We start from the raw sequence: 19,246 nt of genomic DNA on the forward strand, positions 1-19,246 counted from the left end.
ATATATTGATTATATTATACAATTAAAACTTTAACTTCATTTAAAAAATCTGTATTGTTAATAATTAAACATGTGAAGACACGGTGCCGCAGCGCTAGCTAGTTCACGGATTGATCCTACCTCACGCTGTATTCTTTCTGGGCTGGCGCAAAACTGAAAGGATAGAAGGATAGAATAATTAAATACTTACTGTGAAGATATTTCAATGTTCCTTAAAAGTTTTCAAGAATCGTCATTGTAATCGTACAGATGGCTTAACGTCTAATACAGAGCTGATTGTGTGGCAATTGGGTATTCGGAGAAAGAAAAGTAAGGGCAGGAATTGGAGGTTAGTACATTTGAAACAGACAGTACTGTTACAATAATTTCATCAAAGATTGTGCACAATCACTGAGCCACCGTGTTCCCATGTTTAATAACGTGCTTTAACTCCTATTATCATGAAAAAGATATCACATATACATCTCAGTATTTTAATTATTCAGAGAGCTGTAGTATCACGAATGTAATGGATTCTGTGTCCTTTTGGAGGAAGAGAAAGCCCGTTTAAGAAGCACATAGTGATTCACACACACAGAGCACATAGAAGATCAAATACAAAACAAAGCATTTAACGTGTTACTTTAGTTACGATGGGATTTGAGAAACTAGTAAATTAATAGATTTTAAGATGAAGCTTATGATGTTCTACTTTAATGACAAAATATACTATGTGATTAAAGTGGAAATTTTGAGAATAAAGTTGACATTTCCTGCTTTCTTCCCACTGTGTGCCTATTTTTTTTTCTCTTTACTATAATAAGCTTTCATATGACACTCAGACGGTGGGCTACGACTCCCCTTTTCACGGCGACTTTGATATGTGACTTCTTTTTTATTTCCGACACTTTGTGAACGTGAGCTTTCAAGTTTCTCCAACACGCTATGTCACTCGATCAACTTCCTTTTGTTGATTATCCCACGGTTTGTTTGAACAAATAGTATGTTTTTCCTTTGCCTCCACTTGGTATTCGCTGAAATTCTTATATTTTCCCCCGTGCTTTTCTCATTGTCTTTTCACAGAAGGCTGAGCTTAAGGGCGATTTATACTGATTTGTATATTCAACGAGGCGTAATTTCTGGAAGCGATGGGGCGGGACAGCAGGCGCATGCACGTGTGTTACTTTTCACGCTGATCGGGATTTATGGAGTGGAAGAATGTCGAAGTTTGCGTACGCACAGATTCCTGCATCTGGATTTTTCTGTCCGTAAGCACATTTCGGCTTTTGTGCTTACGTCATGTTATAGTGTGAGTTCTACACACGGCGTTATACATGAGGCCCCTGGTGACAAAGCTGTAAATCACGGAGGAGCTGACATATATGGAGAAACTCCTTCAGATACAAAGATGCCCTAAAGTGACATTCATCTTAGGCTTGTCACTGAACTCTGATGGGCAAACAGGTCACCTACTAGTGGACACTACATCAGTCCAGCCACCAGAGGTGACACTTGTCTTTAACACTTTGTTCATTCATCACATCTGTCACTTTGGAGCAGGAAGCTGTACCAGTCTCTATGGAGTGAGAAGATCACAAACTCTCTTTGGCTTATTCTGTCCATGAAGCCCTGAAACTGAACACCTTGAATGAGGTCTGAGGTCCACTTCTGTAAAACACACTCTGTGCCAGCGACTAAGCCCACTCTAGAAAGACTGCCATTACATCAAGAAGGGAACTTCAGCACTAAGCTCTTGTTCCAGACAGAGTTCTGACTTTTCAAATGAAGTTTCCGAGGACAAGACAAACAGGCTGACAGCAAGTTGAGGAAGACAATAGCCCACCTCAGTGAAAGGACCACATGGCAGATACAATGAGTGCCCTCCAGCACAAGTAGAGTTCTCTGTTCAAACCCCGAAATGACGACACACATGAGACCCTTCAGTTACATCATTGGTACCCCTCTGAGTACACAATGGAGACTTTAAGGAGTGCACGTCACTTGGTGTCTGGTGTGTGTGCCCCTTAACTTTCACAAACAGCACCCCTAATGCACTGAATTACTCGTGACGCCCCCAGTTACATACCACACTGAGCAGCTTCCCAAGTCAGCCATACCTAAATCTGCAAAATCAAAAGCTGTTTCAGTTTGGTTTGTAATTTGGGAATAGAAAGCAGTGTGTAGGAGCATAAAGGATCAAAGAATCTGAGCAGAGCTGTCCATTAAGAAGGACAGTGAGCCAATCAAATGTGTGTAATGTCACATGTCTGAGAGCCCCCACCTAATTAATGGCCGCCTGAAGGACTGCGAAAGAAACAAAGGAATGATGACCGTAATCTGCGTCATAGACCAAGACACATCAGAGAGAGACCATTACTTCAAGATGTAAGGGAATGTAAACTTATACATGATGCCAATTAACTTGAAAAGACACCCAGGGCAACATCCAAACTTGGAAATGCTGATTTTAAATAAGATTTTTGAAGGCTTTATCCAGTGTTTTGCAAACTATTTAATTTTCTGTTTTGCTTTTTATTCCACTGGTATTAACATCCACCTTATTAAACGGAAATGTGTCTGTGTGTCCATTCAGTTGCAATGTCTCTGTTTTTCCAGCAAATGGCACAACATAGACATTTGTAGTAATAAAATGCATTGCTACGTAATTCCAGTAAATGATACAATGCAAACATTAACACGGCTTATGCAAATCCGACACCAAATGGTATGTAATAGAAACATCTGTGTCACATTGATCATTCCAACAGATGGCACATCACAGACGTTTACACAATGTTTACGAATTGCATACTAAATGGTATTAAAGAAAAACATACACATTGCATTTGTCATTCCAACATCCCATGCTTTCTTTTGCTACAGATGTTTGTAATGTGCCATCTGTTGGAATGGTAAATGCAACGCATTTTATTGGTACATGAATTAGAAAATGCTTTCCAAAACTTGGTGCAGTGCAAATGATAACAGGAAGGTCTATGTTGATTACTCATATTTAAATTCAGCTTCAATGGGTAGCACAGCTCGTTCTTTAATTAGTGACACATTACTTTGACACTTCTATACTTTCTCTTTATTTCTTGAGTGAATGAAGTAAATATTAGGGTACCAGGGTATAGGAAATTGCTGCTTTCTTTCTCACAATGTTATCAAAGTTGAGAGGTTGCACCTCAATAATAATAATAATAATAATAATAATAATTTTTCACATTTAAAGAGTGCTCAATGCACTTTACTCAGTGAGTGTTGAGCCACTTCAACCACCAGCAATGCTTAGCACCCACCTGGACAATACGATGGCAGCCATAATGCGTCATTACACTCATCATACATTAGTTGTTAAGTGGTGAGAGATGGTTAGCCAATTAGAGACAGGGGGTAATAAGGGGGCTACAATGACTACGATGTGGTGGTCGATTCAGCCAGGACATTGAGATGCACCCTACTTTTTACGAAGGGTGCCCAGGAATCTTTTATGACCACAGAGTCTGGTAACCTCAGTTTTATGCCTCATACAAAGGCCAACTATTTTTACAGCACTGCACTGGGGCATTGGGACTCACATTCAGACCACAGGGTAAGCGCTCCCAGCTGTCCTCACCAATACCTCTTCCAGCAGATACCCAAGCATTTCCTAGGTGGTCTCTCATATAAGTACTGGCCGGGCCCAAACATGTTTAGCTTCAGGTGGATGAGCCGTTTTGAAGTTCATGTGGTGTGGCTGCTGGCTACAGAAGAACAAGTGCAGAAGAAGGAAACTGGCATGAAATCAAATGTTGTATGAGCCTCCATGTGTCTGAGAGACATCTGTACCTTAGTTAGTGTTGGTGACAGCGAAGTGTGGGGCACTGAGAAGTGACAGGTTTGAGGCATCAGTCTTATGTACTTATGAGGAAAGGGACCCTGTGTGGGGTACAACAGATGTGACTGGCATCAGAGCATCACTTATACCTAATTGTATGACTACGCTGTGTTTGTGTGTGTGTGTGTGTGTGTGTGTGTTAATCGTAGGGTGCATGAGTAGACCAGCCCACTCAAAAGAGTTTGTTAAATCTCACAAATTCTGTGATAATACAATGTGAATAACCAAGAAAATCAACAAATCCAATAAAGGAGATGAAAGCAGCCAGGGTCTGCTGTGTGTTACGTGTCTGTCTGTCTGTCTGTCTGTCTGCCTTGTGTCCTGTCTGCTATTTACATTTTTAAGAAGTTTTCTTATTCCTATCATCCTTATGTTTATCAATGATTCATATTATTTTCTTTTTTAAACTAAGTGTCTTCTAGTTACCTTAATGAAGTATAACAGCTGAGGGCTTCACTGAAAAATCTGATAAATTTCTGACATTGACCAAGAAAAAAAACAAAATTCATCACTTGATTTTTTAACTTCAATCAGTCAATTAACTGTTCACCCTCAGTGTCTCCTCAGATGAGCTCTCAGCTGTCTCTTTAAATCTCCTCCTCCTCCTCACTGAGCACACTTTTGTTTCTTCACAAGTCACTTCCTTGTTTGTCTGACTGATTCTCTCTGCCTGCCTCTCCTCAGACTGACGATGGCTGAAGCCCAGCTGTTTGTATCACAGGACGAGTTCACCTGCTCGGTGTGTCTGGACACCCTGACTGACCCGGTCTCGATCCCCTGTGGTCACAATTTCTGTCTGAAGTGCCTCATGGACTACTGGGATCAGAGCCAAGTGTGCAGCTGCCCTCAGTGCAGAGAGAACTTCACCACAAGGCCTGCTCTGCGAAGAAATAATCTGCTAAATGAAGTCATCAAGAAATTAAAGAAGACGAAACTCAGTTCTCCTCCTGCTCTTCCGTCTCAGAATTATGCCGGCCCCGGAGACGTGGAGTGTGACTTCTGCACTGGGAAGAAGTTCAGAGCGGTGAAGTCCTGTCTAACCTGCCCGGCCTCCTACTGTCAGACTCACCTACAGCCTCACAATAAAGTAGACGCCCTGAAGCACCACAAGCTGGTTGATCCTGATAGCAATCTTAAGGAGAACCTCTGTGAGAAACATCAGAAAAGTCGGGAGCTGTTTTGTAAAACTGATGAGATGTGTATCTGTGTGATGTGTGGAATGACTGAACATAAAAGTCATGAAAAGGTCGAGCTGGAGACAGAAAGGCAAGAAAAAGAGGTGAGTGGAGTTTAGTGTTTAATGGAAACAAACTAAATAACAGGAGTTAAGGGACTTGCAGTGTAGTGTAACAGAGAAATGCATTCATCCACTCCAAAAATCTCAAATATCAAGTACAGATAGCAGGGAGCTGGAGCCTATCCTGGTGACACTGGCGGAAGGCATGACACAGTCCAGGGTGAGACACCCAATGCTATCAATGCACAGTCAAGTCAGCTTAGTGCTCTCATTAAACTGACTTGACTTTCTTTGTTCTCTAATCAGTTTTCTTTTGAGCATCTAAAGCAGTGAAGTTCAAACTACAGCCTGCAGACCAGAGCTGGCCACTGGCAGGGGTGCGAGTGTCACGGGGGCTACTTGTAGAAATATCTAACATTTGGACCGTCATGAGGTGTTCTTACCAATATAATTTTGAAGTTGGCTGGTGTAAGCGTAGTAAGTCAACACAGAGTGTCGTCTAAAACAGAACACAATATGAGGTTTGGACACACAAACAGAGACACTCTGTAGTGCTGCCACACGCTCAGTAAGTGTCTTTAGCTGCTTGTCTGCCTTTGACTTGCTTGTCCATATTTGAAGAATCTGAGTTTGCATTTGGCTGATCTCAGGGCTTTTTTTTGAGAAACAATATTGTCACAGTCAATCTCAATTGTACTCCAGAGTTAAGTCTAAGATTCTTACGATAAGTTCAGCTCAAAAATCTCAATATACTATTCCTGTGTAGATGTTCTCACTTTAATGAATTAACTAATCACCTATGTCATTAGTGATTAGAGATCATTTTATTTAGTGGAACAGTCAGGACATTTTGAATATCTAAACCCCTGAGTGATAATCCCACCTAATGTATGATTATGACAAAGACGCTGAGCTTTCACAAAACCCTAACAAGTCCAGCAGGAGTGTAAAGAACTTCCTACAAGTGTAAGTCTGACTATCTAAGCCAATTTTAAAATCACCCATCAGTATCACACAACCACAATGTATAGTAAGTTCAGATAAAGACACTTACATTGTGACCACCATTTGGTGCTTCTTCGAATAAAAGACTAGTGTCACATTGGCTCTGGCAGGTCTCAGTAAGTGACACAAATATGACTGAGTCCTCACTGGTTCACAGGTGAACACGTGTTTAGCAACCAACTTCTTAAACAACAGTGAAGACTATGAAGTGGCCTGATAATTTTCAGGTTAATATGATTCAGGTCACCTAATTCTTGGTCTATTTATGTTTATTATTGTTTTGATTTGGATTCTTGACATTGCTTGGTCAGAAGCTCATTTTGTTAAGCTGCCACTGCCTGCCCCTCTTTTATTGACTCGTAACTTCAGCTCAGATGTCAGTTCACTTCACCAGGACTCTCCTTGACAGATTTAGGTGTCATCTGATCAGTCTGATCAAACATAGCAAATGACACCCAGTGATGTCTTGGTATATCACTCTTTATCACTTTGTGATTGCAGAAAGAGCCAGAACTCAACCCCTTACAAAACTTGATGGAAAACACTTTACAGTAATTAGCAGTAAAAGGTTGGATTTGTGTGCATCCAAGAAACCTACAGGATAGCAATTTTAGAAGTAAAAATCACAATTAGCTAATAAACTAAGGTCATGCAGAGTCATGTTTTGTGTTGTTTGTTGATTTGTCTGTATATATTTGAATACGTATATCTTCAGCTGTCCTTATATTATAAATACATTTTATTGTTTGACTGTAGTTCTTGTCCCTGGTGCTCCCCAAGTGGAGTGTTCAAGTTCTCCTCGTGTCCATGTGAGTTTCCTACAGATGCTCAGGTTTCCTCTAATAATCCAAACATATGCATGTTAGGTGGACTGGTGTTACTAAATTAGATATACTGTCTGTGTGAGTGTTTGTTTTATGATGGAGTGTCTCCTTGTCCTGGTGTTCTCCTTGCCTTGTGTCCAGTGTTTGCTTTAGATAAACGGGTTAACAAAATGAATGGATTGATGGATGGATGAATGGATGGGTGAACTCTTCATTGCAGCAGGTGTGTTTGTGTTAGTTGTGGTCTATCACCAGCTCAGGGCCTCAGACAGAGAAAGTTAAAGAGGATTTGTGTAGACTTTTGAGAATGTATGAACTTCAGCCACAAACAGAGCAGATCTCTTCATTGTTCTGACATTCCAAGCTGGAAGGTGAGAGAGAGATTGGATTTAATGTTTGCGAGTTTTGTAATTTCATTTATCCCACTGCAAATTGTGAGTTTCCAGATGCTTTGATATTTTGGGATGCAGAATAAGCTCTTGTGAGGGTTGAGTGGGGACATCTGTGTACTTTTGTGGTGTTATGGGTCCACAGCTCGTTGAGAAAAGGCCATTCATTTTAAATAGATAATCACCGCACCCGAGGCGGCTTCGTGAGGGGGGCATTGTTGTAGCGAGCCGCGGGGCAGTCGTCGATGTGGGCGTTTCTCACCGTGTGCACAGGTGAGGAACTGCCCACATTCGTGATTGCTCCCGTGGCTAATGCTGCAGCTGTGATGGCCCCTCACGTTTTAAAAAGAAGCGCGAGTTGGTTTTGCGGGGGGGGAAAAAAAAATGGAGAGAGAAAAAAAAGGAAAGGAGAGGACGGAGGTTACCGGGAGCAGGAGAGGAAGCAGGCGGTGCGTGAGTGTGGTGAGCGCGATCGGCCGTGGACAGCTGCGTGGAAGCTGGGTGTTAGGCCGACACCCAGGCGTTTGTGTTGATGTCGCTCCCGCTGAGTGATCAGGTAGCGGGAGTGACCAGGGAAGGCGACTGGCCGCAGAGAGGCCATTGAAAGGCAGCGGATGTCGGGAGACTTGGTGGTGGGAATCCCCAACGTGAGCGACCTGGCCGTTGGTGGAAACCAAGTTCTCCGGGACTGGGATGAGTGCCATACCGGAGCCAGGGATCGGGAGGTCTCCAGTCTCGTGTGTGTGTCTAGAAGAGGGCAGCTGCAAAGAGCGTCTTGCCTGCTGCTTGGCCCAAACGGGATTAGCAGGCGAGACGCTACCAGAAAAGCACCGGATTTGTTGGTGTTTTAAGACTGCTTCCATAAGAAGATTTAACCTCTCGTTTTAAAGGATTGTCTTTTCTTATTGTTGTTTTAACCTCCACGTTTTCATTTTATGGATTTATTTATTGAAAAACTGCACTATTTATGGAACACTGTTTTTGTTGGTTTTTAATAAAAGCACTGTTGCACTTTCTACCTTCCCCTTGCTCAGTAATTTGCCTCCATTGACTAGCTCACTTGGTAACATTATCAACGGTGTTGGGTTCAAGGGTTCCCAAATATCAAAGGGAGCGTGGAGCCAGAACCCACATCGTCACAACTTTATTATGCAAATTTGGGTTTGGTCTCAATGTGTTTGTAAGGACTGTGCTGTCATTGAGAAATTTTAGTTTGGATAAATAAAATCAGTTTTCAATGTTTCTGTTATCAGCAATGACCTTATGAGTTATACAAGACGTGCAGGATGTCACTTCCCACATTTAAGGAATACACTCGCCTAAGGATGAAGATCTTGCTCTGCCCTTCCTTCTCAAGTTTCTTTGTGTTCAGTCCAGTCCATTCTGTCATTGATGTGGACCCCCCAAATATGAGTAGGAGTGGACCACATCTTCATCCACTCCCTGAGTAGTGGCAGGACATAGAGGCTCCTTAGTGTGGTGAAAGTCATTGAGTAGTTTCTTGGTTTTGTTGATGTTAAACTCAAGACAATTCCCAAAGTTGGGAGTCAGAATAATCTCTTAAAAGAGTTGAGTGAGGACATCTGTGTACTTTGTGGTGTAAATCTGAGTTTGGTCTCAATGTGTTTCCATGAATTATGCTATTTACTGTAGTCAAGATGTCTTAGTTTGTATTAATAACATTCATTGGAGCATTTCAGTTTTCAATATTTCCATTATCAGTGATTTTCTTATGAGTTATAAAAGATGTGAAGGCTGTCACTACCCATATGGAAGGATCACAGCCACCTGAGGAAAAAGTGTCTGCTCTGCCCTTTCTTCCCAAGTTCCTTTGTGTTCCGATTCCAGTCCAACCTGTCATTGATGTGGACCCCCCAAGTATGAGTAGGTGTGGACCACCTCTTCATCCACTCTCTGAGTAGTGACCAGACATAGAGGATCTTTGGTGTGCTGAAAGTCATTGAGCAGTTTGTTGGTTTTGCTGATGTTAAATTTGAGACATTTCCCAAAGTTCTCCCCTGATTCCTCTCCCCTGTCTCATCCCCCTCATCAACTCACCCCATAAGTGCAGTGTCATCTGTGAATGTCTACAAGTGACCTGACCTGCTGTTATACAGTGACCTCCATAATGTTTAACACAAAGACACATTTCTCTTTGATTCACCCCTCTGCTCCACAGTTTCAAATTACAAATCAAACAATTCAGACATCGTGATTAAAGAGCACACGGCAGACTTTCATTTAAGTTAATTTACAGACATTTCAGTCACACAGCACTTTTTATGCACAGTCCCCTATTTCAGGACACCATAATGTTGGGGACACTTGGCGTCACAGGTGTTTGTGATTCCTCAGGTGGGCTTCATGGCTTCATAAGACCCCTCGGCTTTCTTCTGCCCTTTGGGGTCTGTAGCTGCCTTGATTCAACACGATGACAAGAGCTGTGACAGTGACAGTCTCAGAAGCCATTATGAGGCTGGCTTGTCTGACTCCTCTTCTATAATCTGGCTGTGGTCCTACAATGAACTGATGGTCAGATGTTGTTATTTCTCATTTTTGTTTTTTAGTTTCTATTTTGTTTTGATGTATTTGCACAAATCTGTGTCCTCATATGTGGTAGTTCTGTATTTACTGAGTGGTCTCATCTATTCTTGCATTTTGCCTTGTAGTTTGTACTGTTGTGCTGTGTTTCTGAGGTGGCCATGATGGATTGGCCATCTAGCTCTGTGAAGAGGGGGGTCTCTCTCTCTGAATTGACCTGCAAAGATTTCTTCCATTTTATTTCCCTACAAGGTTTATTTGGGATTTTTTTTTTCTTGTCTTCTTAGGCCATCTGGAGTAGGGGGGCTCTCAAAAACAGGGCCTGTTAAAGCCCATTGAGACACTCCTTGGCTGATTTTTGAATATACAAGAAAAATAAAATTGTTCTTTCTAGTGTGAGGTGCGCAGAGTGAAGAGTAAAGCAGACAGGCCTGTTCCTTGTGCTGCTCCAGTGTTGCTCAGACAGTCCTTGAGTCTCCCAAACTGCGCTCTGCCTGGCAGATAGTCCATCATCGGGACACCACAGGCTCACCCACCTGCAGATCTCTGAGCTGACCCCTTAACAGGGATGGCTGGGTGGTCTTGAAGGCTCTGGAGAAACCAAAAATCATAACAAACATTTTATTTTAAAAAACTAATCTGTCATATAAACAAAACACCTGAGGTAAGGAACATATAAAAATATAATTTCTGAGTTTTAGAATTCGTTTAAGTTGCCTTCTTCCTGCATTCAACAGATTCGTTTGTGTATTTCAGTACCTTATTAGAGTACAGAAAATTACAACGGCAGACAACGTCCTCACATGTCTGACTCAGGACATCAAATGGCCTTGTAGATCCTATAATTACTGACATGACGTGTTTAAGTCCTCCTGGTCTTTCACCAGTTTCTTTACTTTACACTCCAGTTTGTTTTTATTATTTCTGGTGTTGTGCGAACTTCACATTTCCCAATGTGTCATTGTGATGTCTTACTCACAAACCAGTGTGCCTTCAAACTGTCTTCTGTATTTGATACACTCTTCAAGCCCAAACTCCAAGCCCAAAAATAAGATGCTGCAGATGTTCTATCAGACTGTTGTGGTGAGCGCCCTCTTCTACATAAAGAAGAGGGACGCCTCACGCCTGGACAAACTGGTGAGAAAGGCAGACTCTATTGTAGGCACGGAGCTGGACAGTTTGGCATCTGTGGAAGAGCGACGGGCGCTGAGCAGGCTCCTGTCAATCATGGAGAATCCACAGCATCCACTGAACAGGATCATATGAAGACAGAGGAGCAGCTTCAGCGACAGACTGCTGTCACTGTCCTGCTCCACTGACAGACTGAGGAGACCCCACACTATACAACTCTTCAATTCCACCCTGGGGGTTAACGTTAACATTATACAAAATTATTGTCTGTCTGTTATACCTTCATTGTTTTAATTCTTTAATTTAATATTGTTCTTTATCAGTATGCTGCTGCTGGAGTATGTGAATTTTCCCTTGGGATTAATAAAGTATCAATCTATCTATCTATCTATCTATCTATCTATCTATCTATCTATCTATCTATCTATCTATCTATCTATCTATCTATCTATCTATCTTACATCAATTAAATTAAACCTTTCTTTTAATCATTATTGTCATTCCTGTTTGTTAATATAAATCTAAGTTGTGTCATGAAATGTCAAATAAATGTGTTGTGAAAATATCAGGAGTCAGAAAGAGAAGAAGAAATCACAAAGTGAACTTGAATCCTGATCTGACCACGCGTGTCCTCTTGTGTGTCCAAACAGAAACAGCTGGGGGCAACACTGAGTGACATCAAGAGGAGACTTGAGGAGAGAGAGAAGACACTGAAGGAGATGAGGAGGGCGATGGACGAGATGAAGGTGAGTGGAATATGAAGACAACACTTTACATCAAAAGAGGGGAGAGATACTGTAAATGAGAACTTGAAGAACAGCACAGCTTCATTGGTGATGATGAGTAGGGACACGAGAAGAGAGAGTTAGAGAAGACATTTAGTGGTGTCCTTCATGGCCTCTCACTGATGACAGAACCCCATGTGTTATTCAGTGGAAACTCAGACGGCATCACCTTTAAATCCTCTGATATTCCATCAGCTGCTTAAAGGGGATTTAACTCTACTAACAAAAACTCACACTAATGGTCGACATTGATGTTAACAACTAGATCAGCAGGCACAATGTTACTAATGGTCTTTTTTTTTTTAAGAAAAGTTCAACTTATACATGAAATGACTTTAAAAGTCAAAATAAAAAATATTAAAAAAATCAGAAAGTTAAAACAGAAAGCAGTAGCAAAAAAAAAAAAAAATTAATCTACCAAACGGGATTCACCCAAGAAAAAGAGAAATCCAAGAGCAGGGCCAAAAAATTTAGGAAGAAAATAATTAATTAGATCTTGCCAAATTTTGAAAAAGTTTTGAACAGATCTTCTATGTTAAAATTTGTTTTTTTTTTTTGGTCCAATTTCAAATAGTTCAGAACATCAGTGACCCAGTGACTTCTAACAGGTGGGCTGGGATTCTTCAAGTTGAGCCAGATAAGTCTACATGCTAGTAGTGTAATGAAGGTAATTACAGTCATTGTGTCCTCCTCCACTTTAGGCTCCTTGGGAAACCCACCAAACACAGCTGTTAATGAGTTAGGAGTGATTATGACCCCTAGGCTATCTGATAATCACCCAAAGTGATGTTACTTTAGTGTCCTCCCAAAATGATTACCACACTCACAGGTTGGATTCTTGCCCTGGATACATTTTGGACAATTTTAAATGAGATAAATTTGATTGATGAAAGATTTTAGGTTGAATGGTTGAGTACTTAGCACATATGGAGCTGGAGTGTATTCTATGCATGGCTGACTTCCACTCCTTTTCTGAAATATTCATTGAAAGGTAATTTTCCCTCCATATCCTAGGATCTTTAAAGGGGGGATTCTTTGAGATGTTTTTATATGTTGCTGAGATGCTGCCTGACTCCTCAGGACTGATCAGTTTTTCTTCTGGAATAGAAATGGGTGGAAAGTGTGGAAAATTGGGGTAGGTTACTTTTAATAAAATACATGATTAGAAAAAAGTGGAAAAAATGTGTTGCTGGGAAGTTGAATTTCAAGCATAATTGTTCAAAAGACACAAAAATATGACCTATATACAGTTCTCTAAGTGTTTTATCTCAGACTTTTTCCAAAGATTAAATACTGCATAGACTTGAGAAGGTTACAAAGGTGTGTATCATTTAAAGGATCAACAGATAAAAGCTTTTCTGCCTTGAAGTGCATCCCGCATTGGTTGCATATTCTGAGTAATTGATGGAAGACTGCATTATATTAACGATAATTTGTGTTTACTGGGACACAAAGCAGGGCATCTAAAGAAGTACAGCCGGATTTTATTTGCATTGCATACTAGGCTAGTGTATATTCATCAATACATATTAATTTCCAGGACTTTATAGCTTTTATATTTGCCGCCCAGTAATAAAATTGAAAGTTAGGTAGTGCCATGCCACCTACTGCTTTATGTCTTTGTATAGTAGGGAGGAGGAGGAGGTTAGGAGCTTTGTATAGTCACATTCTAAATACTGTATGTGGATGTCTCAGATTCAAAATTGGTGAGGTTTTGATTGAGTCTAGTCTCTCGATGAATAATTTATTAATGTATGTGGGAATTTTCTGAAATAGAAAAGGAAGCTTAGTAAGGAGGTGCATATTGAAAGTATTGACATGGGTTAAATGGAGTGTAGACCATCTTTTTACATCTTGCTTGATTTTTCCATGCTGTTAGCAAAATTGTGTTGAAAAACATCTTTATATTCGCTTGTGATGTTTACCCCTAGATATGTAAACCATTGTGATAAAATTGACAGATTTACGTTCAGTCTCTTTTTGTGTGCTAGAGAGTTCATTAGAAAAAGCACACTTTTATTCCAAATGATTTTGAGTCCAAGTATCTTTGGAAATTCTATGAGTGCTTTAAGGATTAATGGTAAAGACATTTATGGGCTTGATATATACAATATCATATCGTCTGTGTATAGTGCAAAAATCAATGGTGATAGAGGACACACTTGTCGAGTCCCATGTTCCAGTTTGAAGTAGTCTGAGTTCATGTTGTTAACACAGACTGAGGCTTCTCCACTGGTGTAAAGCAATTTTATTCATGAACATACTGTATGTTTGGGCCAAACCCAGATATGTGCGTTGTTGTGAATAAAAAGTCCCATTCATCTCATTCAAAGGCTTTCTCTGTGTCCAAAGATAATATGATCTCTGGTGTGTTAGATTTTGTGGGTAAATATATTACATTAATCAGACAGTGAAAGTTTGAAGGTAACTGTCAGCCTTTAATAAATTTGGCTTGTCCTTGTGATATTACATTATTCAGAAGTGAAATTGGTCTGTATGATGCACATTGTGATAAATTCTTATTTTACTTTGGAAAAACAGGAATTAATGCTTTGTGAAAAAATTGTGGTACAATTTTACTGTCTATAGCTTCTGTAAACATTGCTAATAATAGTGAAGCTAACTCAGTTGAAAATTTCTTTATAAAATTCCACTTGGTTGCATTCAGGGCCTGCTGTTTTCCCAATTTTGGAGTGAGTTTATAGCATCCACTAGTTCAGAGAGTGTCAGAGGTTTGTTTGCATTACATCAAAAAAAATCCACAAATAGTGTCTCATCTTCTTTAAATTGAGTAGAATATAAAGACTTATAGTACTTGCTACATGTGTGAGTTATATGTTTGTGCTTCATTACTTTATCTCCAGTTGCGCTGGTAATTTCTGTTACTGCATTGCAAAATTCCTGCTTGTGGATTGTTCAGCAAAGATCTTATTAGCCTTCTCTCCTTTTCACAGTAATGATGTTTGCGATTTAAAGATGAGTTGTTCAGGTTCTTTTGTTGTCAAGATGTCACATTCTGATTGGAGAGCCTGTCTTTTCCAGTAAAAAGCCTCATTTGGACAGCTGGCGTATTCTTGATTTATTCTGGAAATCGTAATGGTCTTTTCTTATTGATTTTGAAATTTCCCAGTTTTATTAGACTACACAACTTAAGGATCTCACTATCACTGACTTTATATAACATACACTTGCAAATGTTTTACTTAAGCTTTAATATTTTATCACAAAGGAGAGTAAGGTTATCCAGTGGTGACATCTGCTGAATCTCAGATCCACTGTCCTCCATTCATTTTCCACATGGAGTTTACCCCTTCTGGGTAGTGGGGTGTGTCTTTAGTTCAAAGAATGTATGTGGGCACAATGTGTCACTTAACACTATGTAGTCCAATCCAGACTCAGAGGTGACAGCTGAAGAAGTAGAATTGAAGGAGAGTCAACCTCACAGACTGGCCTTCACTTTGGTTTATCTGCTTTTGTTGTTTCCTCCTAGAATTCCTGCTTATTAGTGATGCATGAAATCCAGTGTGTATACCCATGCTGACTGTGACATTTTTCAGTCAGGGTTCCTTCCCTGGATTGTGTTCAAAGTTTTGTTTTATGTCTTTTTTGTTTATTTCTTAATGTTAATGTTGATTTGGTTGAGTATGTACATTATTCTTTGTATTTGATTTTGTCTATAAGCTGCCTTTGTTACTTTCCATGTGTTTTTTGTGACAGAGATGGGGCCATCTGCCACTCACCACCAGGAGCTTCTGTTCTGCCCTATAAATCCCAAAGTTTCATTGTTAATGTGCTCTGTGAGTTTGTCAAGTTCTTGTGTTCTTTTAGCTGCGCCTTATGGTTTTGTGATTTTCTGGATTTTTAAACCTTTGCTTTGTTTTTCAACCAGTCTCTTTAGATTCTGTTTTAAAACTTTGTTTGCTTTAGATTGCCTTGTTTGGCTCAAAAGAGTGTATGTGTATTTGGAACACCACTTTATGAAGAATAAATCTTTAATTCCATTAAGATTCTATAAGGGCCATTTTCTATCTATCTATCTATCTATCTATCTATCTATCTATCTCTCTCTATATATATATATATATTGTCACACACGTGCAAATAGGAGGTATCTGAAAAACATGGAGGTTTTCCACATGTGTACCAAAATGTAAAATAGCATATGAGATTCTCTGTATCTGGACTAACGCTTCATCTAAATTATGTAATAAATAAATCTCATATTATCATTTCTTTCCTCTTTCTAGTGGCTGGTTAGGAGATGATCTTTTAGGGCTTCTCACCCTCGCCTTCTATCACAGAGTTATCTGAGTCATTGTCCACTGTGCACAATTCTGAAAACAGCGCAACACCTCCAGCTTTAGGGTTGATGATCCTCGACAGCATGCACCTTTTACCTTACATTTACTTCCCACATAGTAACCCCCCAGCAGGTATCACCATACAATTATGAGCCATAGTTGCAATAGTAAATTCATTAGTAATAATGCAAAGTTCATAAATTACATAGAAATATTTCAAACATGGAAATAAAGTCTCTTATTTTCACACAATTACCTTCCAACACACAAGTTTATTACTCTATACAAATACTTCTTCTTCTTCTTCATCTTCATCTTCTTCTTCATTTCCTGTGTGTGTTATCCTGCTCCACTCCTAACCCCAGGCTGAGCAGGAGATGCCCTTTTTAAAGGCAGACTTTTATACAGACTACCAGGTCAAATGGAGTCCTCACAAGACAGTAGAGCTGTCCTCCAGCAGCTCCTGCCAATGGCTCTTAAGATCCTTCACAAGGATGCCTTTTAGGACTGCGTATCCCATAATGTCCTGCAGTCCGGTCTAGTTGGAGGGAAATTTTCTCTGGGTGTCAGTCTCCAACTGACCTTCCTTCTGTAAACCCAGTATCACCAATCACTCTAGCCAATTCAAACTGTCCTTCATAGCATCAAAATACCAACAAATGTGTCTTGTGATTGGTTATTCTTATCAGGTGACTCAATTCTAAATCTTTATCCTATTTATTCAGATTTATGTGGAAAGAGATGTGGAAGAAAATGAGAAGAGCTTCACTGCTCTGATACAGTGCATTGAGGAAGCCCACAGGAAACTGACTGAGAGGATCAGGGAACAAGAAAAGAGAGAAATGGAGAAGACTGAAGTGGTCATGGAGCAACTGGAGAAGGAGATTGAGGAGCTGAAGAGGAGAGAAGCTGAGCTGAAGGAGCTTTCAGAGACCAAGGACCATCTCCACTTCCTGCAGGTGAGAGCGACACTTCACAGGGAGTCTGATCAGACTGGGGTGTGTGGGACCTGAGGACATTTAGAGAGAAATTTAAAAGATCTGATGAGTTTGTACAACATGACAAGAACAGGCCATTCAGCCAAATACAAGACAATACAAGTCTTTTCATATTTCCTTAACATTTCAAATATTTTCTTTACAAATATCTAAATGTTGGTAACTTCATGTACATGACAGATAGATGAATCTACAGTTGTATGAGTGAAAAAGTGATTTTTTATGAAATGTAAAAGATGACATCTAATAAAAGATGGTGCCAACTCTTCTGCCAGGTCACCTTCTAATGTCTCAATCCTTAAACTGATGAAATTCAAATCCTTGAGCATTTCCTCAGAGCTCAGACCTTACAGTCCAGTCTCATCTCTCATCTCCCATCTATCTCATGTCTTTTATCTCACACTACACACAATAGTCCTGATGTTGACTGTGTTTTGTAGACATTAGAGAGATTCTTTTCTTGATTTACACTCCACATATGGTGATTGCTATATAACTCAGCTTGTCATAGCTTTCTCTACTTTGTGTGGCTAATGATGATGATGAGGACACAAAGGCTCCCAAGATTTCCTAACAAGTCACACTTTGGAGCTGTAGTCCTTCAATCGTATAATCATATTGAAGAGCTTGTGCCCTATAAGTGTTGGTCTACATTTAATTTAATTAAATTTGTTTCAGAACCATAAAAATCCCAACACCTTGTTTTGTGTGCCAAGTCACTTCTGGACCCACCTGACCCCTCAGTCCCTTTATCTTGACTCACCTCTCATGGAGTCCTACGTGAAAAGCTCATTGATAGTTAAGGTTGATAATCTCTGATGCTCCGCTACACTCCACCAAATATTCTCTCATAAACAACAAGTCAATGACAGGCGTTCTCACCATCTAAACCAACACTGACTGCCTACCACACTGATTTTTAATTCAAAAAAGACCTCTCTTATCAGCATTACTTACTTTTTAATGTCTCCTTTCTGAAGTCTCGTCCCCTCTTCTCTCCTGATGCAGACTTTCTCATCTCGCTGTGTCCTTCCTGTTGATGGAGACTCGCTGAGCTTCACTGTCACCACTGATTTCTCATCTGAAGGCCTGAGAAAGGAGCTGTCAGGTCTGACAAAGAGTCTGGAGAAGATCAGCCAAGGGGACATCACGAAAAGGACTCCACCAGGTAAATGTGAGTGTCTGGTGACATTGTGTTTGTTATTAAAGCCCATGAGGAGGACCAGAGTGACAATAAGAGGACACTGAAGAAGGCCTGCTCTTTAACATTTATCTGTTATCCTTTCCTGTTAAGTATTTCTTACTATATAGTGCCTTTCACAATCATTAGCTGAGTGATGACAAACTCTATAAATAATCAGCTGTGATTAATCAGATGTTTTGAAATTTTAAGTTGAAATATTATACTGTACTTCTTATACCTTTCCATTTACTCTCTTAAAAGTAATTTTTTCACTTAACCTTGGGAATCTTTTTATTTCCTTTACTTTGCTCAACTTAAGATTAATGAACAGATATGTGTTTAAAATGGCTAAGCTGGCTAAAGTGCACAAATGAATTGTTTATTTACTTGTTCTCAATCCTATGTTTTGTAAAAATTGATCGATTTGTAAGGAATGATTACAATAAAATTAATAAAAAAATAAAGAATTGTTTATTTGAGAACAGAGGAGACATTAATGGAATCAAATTGAGCTCAGCGTCAGTGCTTTATAATATCAGAACATCTCAATCTGCTCCTGCTGTCTTCGGTGTCCATTACATTCTGTTGGATGGAGTCCACGTTAAAAGTTCACGTTCATCCATTTTCAGCTGTGCTCACCCTGGGCTCTCGTGTTTTATATGCCTGCTGTTGTTTGCTCAGAAGTCACATCTCCCACCGACATTTTTAAAGGATTTTACAAACCAAAAGCATTTTATTTGACATATTTTGGTGGTGAAGATAAGCAAATTGGAGGACTGTGTCAGAACTCTGACTACTTGAGGACCCCCTGAACATTTCAGTGAGTTCAGCCTCAGAATAAAACACACTTTATAGTTTAAATTATGAATTATGTACGTTTACACATAAAGACATAAAGACAGCAATGTGTTTAAATACAAACTAAGGGCAAGCAGATAAGGGCACAGGATCAGTCACAGCCGTCCACCACATTAGACTAATACTGTATGTGTG

The 19,246-nt window shown here is 39.9% G+C and overlaps 2 protein-coding genes across 3 annotated transcripts in view; one reads left to right on the forward strand and one right to left on the reverse strand.

The window, feature by feature from the left end:
* The window catches only part of LOC120528441 (zinc finger protein 260-like), a 413,573-nt gene that overhangs the window by 184,206 nt on the left and 210,121 nt on the right, over nucleotides 1–19,246 (reverse strand). The window lies entirely within an intron of this gene.
* Nucleotides 4,551–18,613, forward strand: LOC120528445 (E3 ubiquitin/ISG15 ligase TRIM25-like). Its single transcript, XM_039752607.1, has 4 exons — nucleotides 4,551–5,138; nucleotides 11,637–11,732; nucleotides 16,798–17,031; nucleotides 18,079–18,613. Exons 1-4 carry the CDS (start codon nucleotides 4,551–4,553, stop codon nucleotides 18,316–18,318), a joined length of 1,158 nt encoding a protein of 385 aa, XP_039608541.1. The 3' UTR covers nucleotides 18,319–18,613.

Source organism: Polypterus senegalus, chromosome 4 (genome assembly GCF_016835505.1).
Source record: "Polypterus senegalus isolate Bchr_013 chromosome 4, ASM1683550v1, whole genome shotgun sequence".
NCBI classification, from domain to species: domain Eukaryota; kingdom Metazoa; phylum Chordata; class Cladistia; order Polypteriformes; family Polypteridae; genus Polypterus; species Polypterus senegalus.